A 13,571-nucleotide genomic window follows, 5' to 3' on the forward strand; every position below is an offset into this window, starting at 1 on the left:
GATTTCAACCCCCCCGGTCTTTGTATTGCCTATCCTTTCCTTAGCCCAGCAGGTCCCACTGTCACTGTGTGTCAGCCTTTCTCAGATCAATATGGCAACCAGTTCTTTGACAAAGCATCAACCCTGGAGACCAATCAATAGGCCTTAATGTAGCTGCAGAGCCGACACGCTGGAGACAATAATCCTCCCGATGACAAAAAAGGGCTGTAGTTGTGCGCGCCTGTAAAAAACCCTCCCACCCCCACCCTATCTGCGCTCACAGGCTTTACATATGCGCATCAACAGCGACGCTGCAAACATCGATCGAGAGCAACCCGTTTTTCTTCTAATTGAGAACGAGAGTGAAGGATCTTGGTTGAGTTAAGCCGCCTCCCATTTTAACGTTTACGCAAAATTAATTTGGCTAAATAGTTTTGTACTGCTAATCGAAATATCTCTTGTAAGGTGGGATGACTTAATTAAGGTACCAGGAAAAAGCGTGTTTAGAGCTCATGGAAGAGTTGTAACACTATTCCATATCGCTGGAGTCAGATGTGCCTGAAAAAACGGGTTGGGGCGACTAACTTGGCGCCAGTGAATCAAGAACGATTATTTATAAATATCGAGCCGATCCACCTCCTGACCCCCTCCCCCCTTGACAAAAATGGAGGATGGTGATGAAGAGGAAGAGACTTTCATAGGCAGCAGAGAGATAGATCAATAATATAGAAGTGGTCGTTATACTAAAAGTATTGTTCCCTAGGGCGTTGGGTCAACCCTGTCTGGCCGACTGACCAAAATCAAGTAATATGGAGGATAGTTTGAGGTGGATTATGTTGTGATTATGTATGTGTGTTTATGATGGATTCATCTTCACTGGTGATGGCGATGAAGTCTGGTAGGAAGGGGGGTCCTTTAACTTTCTTGATATGCACCGATCATCCGTCATCCAGGCCAGGCATGACAGCCGATGACGGATGCCTGGGATGAAGCCTCTCTTTTGGGGCCTGGCTGACCATCTGGCTGCTCGGGCTGGATGCTGATGGGGAGAACGGAAAGATTGTTACTCCACATGAGCCCCAGCAGAGTCTGGATCCCCCTCAGATTGCTGCATACATCCAGCCGCCGTTGACCAGATTTAGCTTTTAGCATATGTTAAAGTTGTCAGCATGCTTCGAACCAAAAACATGAATAATGACCAGGTGTCAGCATCCTGAACATCTTGAGCAATCACTGGTTTCAGGATGAACTAAAAGAGGAATTTGGCAAAGTCACAAAACAAGAGGACTGAATAAATTGATCAAATGTGACAACAAAGACATTTATAATGTTACAAATAATCATCATATGACACTGAAGATTGGAGTAATGTCTACTGAAAATTTAGCACTGCCATAACACAAATAAATTACATTTTTAATTATATTCAAATAGAAAACTTTTTTTAAATTGTAATATTTCACAGTGTTATTTTTTTTTTATCTATCTATTTATTTATTTATTTATTTATTTTTAATGAAATAAATGCAGTGTTAGTGAAACGTCTTTCAAAAACATTTACAAATCTTACCAACCCCAAACTTTTGACCAGTAGACATTCAAAGCACTACTGGGGCAAGTTGTCACATTGCATTAAATTAACTTTTTTTCCCCCTCAACAATAATTGTGGAAATCATGAATTTGTCTCTCTTTCTTCTTTTTAGCCAATCCTATATGAAGGCCAAGACAAAAACCCAGAGATGTGTCGCGTTCTCCTCACCCATGAGATCATGTGCAGGTCAGTATTTACCTCTCATTTCTTATAAGAACAACCTGAGACTTCTATAACAACACAGCTCTGTTCATATTCGGAGCACTACCATATTGAAGACAACGTAACATGCAGTTTTTTAAGTATATTTTAATGCCTTATTAATTCCTTTTTTATTATTTAACATAAAAAAATGTATTTCGCCTCACAATGATCATGATTCAGTATCACTATGTGAGAGAGGCTTTAGAAGAATATTAACATATGATTTGGGAGTTCAGCTCCCGGGTGTACCTCAGGGTTGAATAGGTGGGCCTACATGATTCTTCCCGCTCCACTGTGAAGTCCTACAGGGCTTTTCCTCATTACACTGACCTTAATGCAGTGTAATTATGGGTTCACATTGGGCTTAAGTGGCTGGAGGCCAGGATAGAGGTGTACTGTCCATGAATTTTTGCCTGATGGTCACTGGAGGTGGGTGAGGATCTGTAGGGAAGCAGTGCTGGGGGGTCGAGGAAGTTAAGGGGGCTCAGATGCTGGTATCTTGGGTAACGGGGGGCAAACTTAGAGTTAATAATAGGGCCGGCGGGAGATGCAAATCCTCCAATATAGTGTAGCAGTGATTCTATATTTTTGTAGGCCAACCCTAAAGTTAACATCACTCCGGCTCCCTCGGAAACAAAACCAATAAGATTTTTCCATTGGCTTTTGGATTATCGCAGAAAATAAGTTCTGTGACCTACAAAAGTTTATGATTTTTACACGTTTTGTTCGTTATGATAATCTTCACAAATGGACACAGCTTTTATGAGTTATAAAAGGCTAAATACAGTTGCCAAATTTAAAAAGCCAAACGTAGACTATAAACAAACTACACCATAGTTGCATGACTTTAATATCACCATCATTAAGCTGACAGCTATTTTAGTTTGAGTTAGAATAGTTTGTAGAATAGAATGTAATTATAAACACAGTGAGGCAGTAAAAATGGGCTAGTGCGTAGATGAGTTTTCATGTTCGTTTTGATGACATTTATTGTCCCCAACAACCTCTGTAGTTCCATTTAGCCACTTGTTAGCATCCATCTTTTTCAACACAAGTAAAGGGTTAATACTGGTATATTGTATGTTGTAGAATAAAACTTGAAAACATCTTAAGCTTGTGTTAACCACAGACCGTATTCCAGGCATTTAACACAAAAAAAACATTTAAAAAACCTGTTGACGTTTGGACAGTGGACCCAGAAGTGCTCTGATTTTGGCTTAAAAAAAATACATAATTTAAAAACACTCTATCTGGCTAAAAGAAAAAAAGACTACCAAATCACTTCACGTCCGATATTTTTTATATTTAATGCTAATGTTCTTTGCTTTGCTCTGACAGAGATTTGCCAAGAACAGAGACAGTCAATTATTATGGGGACCCTGTTGAGTTATTAAAGTGTTGATGGGTATTTTAACACATTTCGAATCATTAAGATGGACTTTGCTAATTATGTTCATCACAGAAGTGATTCCATCTGGCTGCCGCCAGCGCTACATAAATCACAAATGCTTCACCCTATAAAGTGGACAACATCACTTCCAGAAAACACCTATTTACATCACACAGCACTGGATGGTTTTCTTCCTCAAGGAACCGGGCTTTCTCTGAGATGATTTCGATTCAGGTTCCATTTCCATAATGATGGCTCAGTTTGAGTTGGTCATTATGTGATTGAATGTGATTATTAACTGCCTCCCCTGATGAATGGTGTGTTTCCATTCGCTAATGAGAGCGGGATGAGAGATATTTCCCCTGTCTCTCACTCCCAGGTGATATAACTCTATATCAGGGCCCTGACGGAGTCTGCCTCACCTGCAACACCCATCAACAGACTGAAAGCACAGCAGCTGCTCATAGCAAACTTAATGTTCTTGTCCCAGATGTGAGGATGAGTGTCCTATGGTCCCTTTCAGTTTTAATAAATAGTGCTAGTTTTGGAGATCATTTCCTTTTTGTGGTAAATGATCTTACCAAATGACTTTGATTTGTATCTCTTGTAAGCAGAGTTACAATATTGCCACGTGAACATCATACAGTCACAAGGAACTTTAAGAAGTGTTGTTTTCAGATTTGGCTGGTTAGCATGGCCAATTTTGCCATAGACATTGTAACCACGCCATCTGCTAACAGTCATCTCAATTGGAAACCATTCAAAATGAACTTCTATTCAGGAGAAATAATTTGGTAACACTTTAGAATAGGTAACACCTATTAGTGGCTTATTAGCATGCATATTACTAGATTATTAGCCATGTATTGGTATTGTATTTAATGCCTTATTCTATTTGACCTTATTCTACATCCCTAATCCTACCCAATACCTAAACCTAACAACTACTGTATCTTACTAACTATTAATAAGCAGCAAATTAAGAATTTATTGAAATGTCATAGTTAATAGTTAACAAGTATTACCTATTCTAAAGTGTTAGCAATAATTTAGATAAAATGTATACAAAATTATTATATAAAATATGCCAATATCTATCTTTTTACGTCAGTTTTAATTTAATAAGAGGTAATACATTTTCAAGTAATGTTATAGGAATAAGACTATAAGTTAATGGGTTGATTAAATGTACTTTTATACCATACAAATAACAGTGAATTTTTTATGGGTTGAAAAAAAAAGTCCCTTTAAAAATAATTAAAATGAAAGATAATTAACTATAATGTGTGCTCTATAATGTGCTATAGGAAGTAATTTATCATGGGACTGGACTTGGTCTGCCTTGTACCATTCAAGGTCCTTCCCGCTCATCCCAATGACTTGAAACTGGCACTTCAGAGTCTCCAATTGAGGCATCGCAGCGGTTAGTTGGCATGGTGCATCTACAAAATCATGGCGCACAGTGCACAGTGGGCATGGACCGGTCTCTGTCTGCCAGTCTGGATGAGGATGTTGTGTTGGAGAGCTCTGCCATCGGCTCTCACCCTCCGGTCAGGCAGCCTGGTGCATATGATTAGCCCTGGCTGCATCCTCTCTGTGCCTGGCTGGGTAATTACAACACTTGCCCTTTGAAAACAAGCCCTCTATTGACATCCCATTCTCTCTGTCCTTCTCTATCTTTTCATGTCTTATCTTACTCCTTCAGCATGTTCCAGTCTATCTGATGTTAGTCTTAAGACTCCCCAGGGAAGCTTTGAAGGCTGTTTTTTATATAAGCTCCACTCTGATATTGTGCCCTCATTCGATAAACCCACCTTTCTAGTTTTTGAGTGATTCTACTTCAGGATACCAGAGGTCTTTCAGATAGTCTAGTGAGGGCCACAGTAGAGATAGCAAGCTGGGTAGGTAGCTCTTAAAGCATCGGTTCCCCAATCTATGACTAATCATTAGGCGCGACCAGAGCCGGTGCCTCTGTACAGGAGCACAGCTTGTCTTGAACTCATTTTAGGGGTTTGAGGTTGGAGGAGCCGCATTTGTTTTCGTGGTTCTGGCCCTTGATCATTAGCCAAGCCAGGGCTAGCCTGCTCAGACCCTGGAGGGAATACCATTAAGGCCACATTACGGACGCCCCGCCAAGGTTTGTTTTTGCGAACGGGTACCGGGACTCCCTCCGGACCCGGCTGTGCTCCTGGGGTCCAGTTTGTTTATAACATTTCTTTCGCAGTTTGAGGAGGTTGTCACCACAGCCTCACCATTGGGTTTCCAATGCTAATTGGTCTCCTGGAAGTTTGCTAATGGTTCCAAGTAGCTGGGGGAATAAATTATAGTGACGCGCTCTATGGCAACAGTCACACACACAAAGAACAGGAAAACAACGAACGGTTCATGTTTTTTTCAGGTTCTTAAAGATCATACAACGTGATAAATGATTCATAAAGTCAGATCGTTTTGCATTCAGTGGCTCTGAGTGAGGATTATTTGTCAAATGGCAATCTAATGCATGACAGCATGAAGCAAGTAGGATGAATATATCAGGAGTCTTAGTGGTCGGAAAAAATCCATACAATATGATTTGAAGTTATTGCTTAGCTAATCTTAGTCGAGGGTAATGATTTTTTTGTTTCGGCATCTACTTCATCATTTCATCAGACTGTGTAGAGAAGAATGGAACAGATACTGCAAATCTCCCGCTCTGCAGTTCAGGATCCACACTTCTTCATGATTAATTTGGATTATGCTTAGGCATTATTCATAAAAATACCTTTAAAAACATATATTATGTTAAAGGAATATAAATTATATATGTTCTTAATTTAAATATTTTTACTTAAATATATTGTATTATAATGTTAACATGTAATAATATAGTATGTACTAGAATTATTTATTATATTGATAGACCAGATTTCTTAGGGGTATCCGTGTCTCTCGCTGTGAGAACTCAGTCCTGCAGGAAACACTATTGCAAAAATATTTCTATTCTGACTGATGATGGATTTAATTACAAACTGATGAGATTAAATTTAATTGGTACCATTTTCACAAAGCAGGTGACACCAGTGGTCCCACCAGTTTGATTGGCAAAGGGGTGAATGTGCTAGGCGGGATGTGTTTAGGGGAACCACATGCCACCAGATGAGATGCCAGCCTGGGGCGAGGGCATGGGCAAGGGCAGAGGTGATGACAGTGTTGGAGAGGAGCATTTGGGAGAGAGCCGCTGCACCAGGACTACTCTGGGTGCTGTCCAAACTGTCAGAGGCTGGCTGAGTGACCTTGGCGGGGGCCCAGCCCAGCTGGAGCACGGGGCAAGAGGAGAAAGAGGGCAACCTGTCAGGCAGCCACCAGCTTGTGAAAGACTTGCCGGTCACCACATAGCTCCATCCCTATCTTTTAAAGAACACAGCAGAGCTTTTCTTCGAAACATGAAAGCAAATCTCAGAACTCTCTCTCTTTTTTTTTCTACACATAAATAATTCTGTGGTCATTGGGCACTTTTTTGTCCTTTCTCTTTGGTTCCAATTCAAGTCACTCTCAAATTCTGTATTTATCAAATCTAACCAAACATCAAGCTGCTTGACTAAAGATACAGTCTAATACTGTGTTGCTCTCTAAAACAATAGTGAACATAAATTAATATATAAATATATAAAATTATGTAAATAAAAAAGTAAAAAGAGAGAAATCGATATCTTTATATATTGCAAGAAATACAGAGGTAGCAGTTGCCAATATCAAACCCCAAAACATTCCAATATTGATCCAAACCTATTAAATAGACATGTAACATGTCTTTTATCCATTTCAGCCGGTGTTGTGACAAGAAGAGCTGCGGGAACCGAAATGAGACGCCATCTGATCCTGTCATCATCGACAGGTAAGAGCATCTTCTATCTTCCTCTTGCCCACCAAAATGGAAAGACGTCTGCATCTACAGGCATCTGGATATTTGATTAATGTTCAGTTTGGGGAGCAAATCCCGCATCCCACAACAGGACATAATCAGCTTTGCCGCCAAGTGAGCGAAAGACAGTGTGTGTAGACTTGCTCCGCTTGAAAAATGCAGCTCTCGCAGCAACCACATCTGGGATTCTGAAACATTTAGAGATATTGAATATATTGCATAATTCCCATCAATTTTGCTTTTTTCCCATGGCTTAATGCTACTTGTTCTTAGTTTTAGGACTGAAAACTGCTTATTGTGTTCTCAATACCATCTCTCAAACTCTTTACCCTGCTGACTGGAGTTCTACCCGCTAAAAGCGTCTGTAGGGATGCTCTGTAATGACTGGAATGAAGTGGATGTGATTTTGTGAGAGAGTGTGCACTTCCAAACAGGACAGCAGTGAGAGTGTCATTCTAGGGCACAGGGGTCATTACCAAATCCATGTTGGCTCGTTAGACTGGCCTTGGAGCGTATCCAGCGGACAGAAGTCAAGGGAGCCGGAAATCAGTGACCCACCCTCTTTCTCCACACACACACACACACACACACACACACACACACACACTTACAAAAGCATGTACGCACAACCACACACGAAATCTTCTCACCTCTAGCTGCCATGGAGTGCATCTGATTGGTGTAAGGTCCGAACCTGCAGAGATGATGTCACCTTTTCATGCTATTGGTGTCGTTTATGGAATGTACCATTATTTAGCCGCTCAGTAAATGACAGAACCCTGCTGCCATTATAGCAGATGCACCAGCCAGCAAACTACCAATAATGCCAATTTACTAACAACTGACGGGGTGAGAAAGCCATCAAATGCATCACAAAATACGACAAAAGAGTGTGCGAGAGTGTTTGAATTTTTCATCTCTCTACAATGAGGCTGATATTGCCGTCTGAAATGTTTCCTCTGGGAGTAGTCGGAATGAAAGGCGCTACGTGGGGGCTGAATCGCTGATGTCTAGCGTGTGTGTGTGTGTGTGTGTGCCAGCTACATCCAAACTCCTCATTACGCTGACCAAAACCCATTTTAAAGTGTTTATGTGATGCATGTGATTTAAGACAGACCGGTCCATACGACTGCATTTTAGTGCCCTATTAAGATGGGCAGTATTTATAGGAGTGCCGCCCTGAGCTCCTTAAACCAACAGATAAATCAGTTTGGCGCAAGGGACGGCCGCCGGTCCACCATGCAAATCAGCTGTAGCGCCCGTCACTGTAAAAGACTTAATGACGGCCATTCATCCTGCCCTCCACAATCTCTACCTTTGTTTCAAGCACAGATCTGCCCTGTAAATCAAGACCTGCTGTGCATGGCTGTGCGGCCCCATGCATCACAAATAAGAGGCCCTGCACGCGCACACTTGCATTAACACAACTAGACCTGGTGGCATTGGAAGGAAACATTTTTCACGCCTGCCTCTCTGATAGTCTGGTCTCATCAATTTTGTCCCATCGATCTTGATGTTTACCGCTAATGGGGACGATAAACAACAACAAATAAAGAGCTTCACTTGATTCTTTTTGATTTCGGCCCATTATTGGTTGTCACAGGAATTACGGTGACACAGACAGTTCCTGTCTCATTCCAGTTTCGTAAATGTCTATTCTCGAGTCCACTTAGTTAGGGGTTAAGTATGGGTCAGAAAGGTCAGGGGTAATATCTCATGACTCCTTTACTTACACAAACTGGGAAACATTACATGCCATTTGCAGATCAAGAATTACTCAGTCAAGAGTAAAGTGAAATATTGCTGTGCGAGCTTTAAAACAGGTGTTAGTACAAGCTAATATTGCAATTAGATTGTCTAGAGAGTTCTCTTAGTCGGGCAATAAATTGCGCAGTGCTGTCAGTGCTTATAGCAGGATGAGGGGAGTTTGGTCTAATTACCTCCTTTTGCCTCTCTCCCATCCAGCCGCAAGCATGATGTTCATAATTCGCTTCTATGCTTTTCATTTTGAGTCATGCACAAGGAGTAAAGCATTGAAATGTGACCATAGATAAGGGTTATCTGCATTTCCATGTGACCTTCCTGACCTCTGCTCAACGTCTGTTATCACAAAGTGTCTCTCCTCTTGTGTCTTTATCAGGAAAGCACGTTTTCATAAAGGTCCTGTATGGCACAGATCAGTAGATGTATGTAAATGAAGATAAGCAACTTCTTGAGACGTGCGTGTTAAGCGTTATATTGTTTTATGTACAGTGAGACCCAAAAGTCTGGGACAACATTGGAAATCTTAAAAAAAAAAGAAAAAAAAAAAAGAAAAAAGAAATAAACAATGCATTTGCATTGGATTTTAATTTTTAGGGTAATAATAATATATATTTTTGAAAGTATTTTATTAACATCTTTTTTTTATAAATATAAACAGTATTAAATATATTTATATTGAAATAAAACAAAAATAAAAAAGCAACTAATATATGTAAAACTATTATATTAATATATAAATTAATATATCAAAATATTAATAGTACAAAATAGAAGCTTTTTTTCTAACGGTCCTTCCCTTTGCTTGATCATTTATTTGTGTGCTTATGTCAGAACTTAACCCTATAGTTGACTGTTTGTACAGGATTATGTCTGCATGTGTATATACAAATGTGCATTAGTGCTACTCAATCTTAACCCTTTGTTTGACTGTTTGTATGCGTTAGAGCTGTGTATGGTTGTACATATAAGTGCATGTCTATGTCAGAGCTTAACCCTGTGGGGGTGGCTGCTGGTTTTTGGTTATCAGCCTCTCTGGACTCTTCCTAGCAATCACATTCTATTGATCGAACTGTGCGCCCATCGGTGCCGGCCAGATTAAGAGTATAGATTTGCAATAAAAGAAGGACATTACTGGGCAGCCTGGGTAAAATTGAAAAAATGATGAGCTCTTGGAAGTGGAGATGAGTCAGAAGGGTGTTAAAGAGGCAGATTTTATGTAAGTGTGTGTTAGAGATGCATTACAGACATACTGTACTTGTATGGCATTATACACTCAGGCCTGGGAAGTGTTTAATGTGCTTTAATGTGGAATATCAAGAAGAGTGATGAAAATATTTTATTGATTAATCAGTTTTGGAATAATAATTTGCAATCACTTTTAGCCATCACAAAAGCAGCATTTTATTATTATATAACAATGCTTATTAAAGGAATAGTTTGCCCAAAGATTTAAATTCTGTCATCTCTTACTCATACTTCACTTGTTCCAAACCTTTAGGAGTTTCTTTCTTCCACTGAACACCAAATAAATATATTTTAAAGATTGTCAGCTGATGGTAGCCATTGACTCCCATAGTATTTTTTCCCATGTCATTTAAGTCAGTGGCTACCGTCAACTGTTTGGTTACCAACATTCTTAAGAATCTTCTTCTGTGTTCAGCAGCAAGAAAGAAACTCATCCAGGTTTGAAACAACTTTTGGGTGAGTAAATGATGTCAGAATAAATTTTTTTAAAAGAACTATCCCTTTAAAGGTGAAGTGTGTTGTTTCTGTATTAATACCAAATGAAACTTTAACCAATAGCACTTCTCCCATCTGGTATTGGTAAAAAGCAATGGGTTTGCCAATTATTGTTTAAGTGTTTTAGGTTGGATTCATACTAGGTCTGTTTGTTATACAGATATTTTTTATTGTGTATGTATATGTTTTATGTGTGAAATATGAATGATCACGGTGTGTTGTAGGGGCAATGTGGCCCGTTTGGCAGGTTCAATAATTTAGTATATCCTGTCCCTCACAGGGAGACCCACCTTGCCCCCATTCCTTTCTCATACACACTTATGTGGAATGAAGAAGGAGAAGCAAGAGTATGAAAACAGCTCTAGAAAGAAGGAGTGGTTTTTGAGCATTATGCTGTGGCACGGCTGTAGCCTGGTGGTGGCACTCTGATAAAAACACTGACAGATGCAGGTGAAATGAGGCCAGTCGCCATGACGATGTGGAGCATAAAGTTCCCATAGCGATTTTAAAATGGTCATCTCTCATTAACCCTGAATCTATTGAGCCATTTTTACCCAAAGCAGCCCCATCAGCCGTAGAAGTGATTGCGAACACAACCATTCCTGAGCTTTCAGCCTACACTCTAAATGATTTTGTGCTTTTTTTCACGTAGTGAATATAGAGATGACAGGAAATGACGGGAGAATGGGATAATGAGGTGTTGCGGGCCTAATTCGAACACATACCACCCTCAGAAGCACCACAGCACAAGTGTGTCTTTGACAACGACTCTGATACATATCATATCTGACAATTTCAGCACTAATATCGCAGGCACAACCTAATGCAAACATGTTTTTTTTATCTTAATCGTAACACAATGATGACCTTGAGTGGCCGACTGAGAGGATTGAAGGGAAATATGGCAGTCGCTGTTTGTGCTGTAGACCTCTCCTTTTTCATGTGGGCTATCCGTTTCAACTCGTGCTACACCAGCTACACAGCCAGGCCTGCAAATAGAAAGCCACACAACCACAAGCACCTTCCCTCTCGGCTCTGTTACAGTCTCACCCTCTGCTGCACAGAAGCCTTCAGCAGAAGGTTAACTCACTGTATCTGGAGCACCAGCGTCCTCATGCACCTTTTCTTTTTTTTTAAAGGTTTAATTTTCATTCTTTTTTTATTATTTGACTGAATTTGAGGGTATAGAAATTATCTGAAAAATTGGTGAACACATTATAAACCACATCATCCTGGCTAATACATGGATCATGAATGTGAATTAGATTATTTAGCCACCACTCAGCAGTTCTTAATGATTTGCTGAAAGTTATGTATTATTAGTATTTTAAAAGTACTTTTAACTTCACACAGCATATAAAAAATATAAAAAATATTGCTATTATGGCTTGAGCCAGTGCCTGAAAAGGCCTTGACAAATATCCATGTCCTTACTCATAAAGTTGTCATTTTGTGCTACAAATTTTTCCTTACTTCAGGGTCAACTGAAATTAAACTATTCACTACATTACAGTTACACCAACTAAAGTAATTTTAATGGTCGGATCATGTAGAAATAGGTAACAAGTTTATTTTTCAGTGTGCTATTTTTGTTGTGAAACATACCTATTTTGGTTCTTCTTTGCTGCTAACATTTTTTTTTTTTTTTTTTACATTCAAAGAGCTTTGTGCAAAAGGACTACACTTCTATTCACTTAAAAACAGACGAAGCAGACAAAGGTGAGGCTGGCAGGAGTTATAGCAGAGCGAGAGGCATCTGTAGTGCCTGTTTACTGCTGTCTATGGGGAGAGTGTTGTGTTTGCATCCAGAGGCTGAGGTGAGATGTGTCTGGGAGCCTGTGGGGCAGACAACATTAGGCCCAGGCTTAGTCACAGCCTGCAGAACGGCCCCGGGCCCTGCAGGGATGGATGTGCTCCTGAGGGCCCACTCTGATGGAGAAAGAGAGAAGCAGAAAGGCAGGAACAGAAGTAGGAAGAACTCAAACAAAACAACAACTACACATCTGTCAGTTCTTGCACCATTATGCGGGATTTCATGCAGCTTCTTTAGGGATGCTGTTAGATGCTCGGAGCGAGATTCTCTAAACATCCAGGTGAGCATCTCCTCCTTCCACTGAATGGCAGAGCGTTTTTGGGGTCATGGGAATCTGATCTCATCCCTCCAGCGAGCATGGAAGTGTTGCAGCTAAATCCACCCCTCCAGTGCCTGTCACTAATGCTAGCATTATCCATTGGTACCCCTCTGTGAGGGAAAAGCTATCGATCGCGTCTTCCTTATCCCTCTGTCGACATATCGCTGCCTCCTGCGGGTCTCAAAGAAGGAGTGCTGGGTGCTGTGTAATCTGGGAAAGTAAACACAGTCAGGGGCCCTCTTAGCCACGCCCCAGTATTGACTAAGATCATGTTGACTTGTCTGAGATATTGTGAATTGGGCCTGAACTCAGAGTCTTACCCATATTCTGATGCCAGAGTTGGGTACTGTATATGATTTCAGACTAAAATCTAATAATTATGCTTTGTATTTTGTCTAAAACTGCCCAGTAACTGTGGTAAAATCACTGTAATGATTTATATAACAGCTACAAATAGTTGATAAAATGCGAAAGTTTAAATATCAAATATGTCCAGCCTATCTACTGTCTTACATTTATTGTGCATTATTTTTTTTTATTTATTTTTTGTTCTCAGTGGATGTTGACTTTTTCAATGTCTCAAGCAAGAACAACACATTTTTTATTTTTATTTTTTGTAAATTATTAAATTTCAGTATCTAACACATCCAGATAATGTTCTATGTACTCTCGGACAGCTTTACCCAAATGCTTGTTATAGGTTTTTCCTCATAGAATGTCTTTTGCATTTTTCCAATTCATTTTTTTATGCATTTTGTTCTATTTCAAATTAATTACTATTAAATATCGATATAAAAATACTAATACTGTATATAGAAGATGCACATGTGTCATCCACACAAATACACTTACGTTCATGGTAGCAAACA

The 13,571-nt window shown here is 39.9% G+C and overlaps 1 protein-coding gene across 3 annotated transcripts in view; it reads left to right on the forward strand.

Annotated features, from left to right (window-relative positions):
• Window positions 1-13,571, forward strand: part of LOC113057635 (transcription factor COE3-like) — a 93,755-nt gene that overhangs the window by 16,371 nt on the left and 63,813 nt on the right. For all 3 annotated transcript variants that reach the window (XM_026225075.1, XM_026225078.1, XM_026225076.1), the window contains exons 5-6: window positions 1,684-1,757; window positions 6,971-7,039. In XM_026225075.1, coding sequence (XP_026080860.1) covers window positions 1,684-1,757; window positions 6,971-7,039 — 143 coding nt within the window. The remainder of the gene's footprint in view (window positions 1-1,683; window positions 1,758-6,970; window positions 7,040-13,571) is intronic.

This window comes from Carassius auratus, chromosome 39, assembly GCF_003368295.1.
Source record: "Carassius auratus strain Wakin chromosome 39, ASM336829v1, whole genome shotgun sequence".
Lineage (NCBI taxonomy): Eukaryota > Metazoa > Chordata > Actinopteri > Cypriniformes > Cyprinidae > Carassius > Carassius auratus.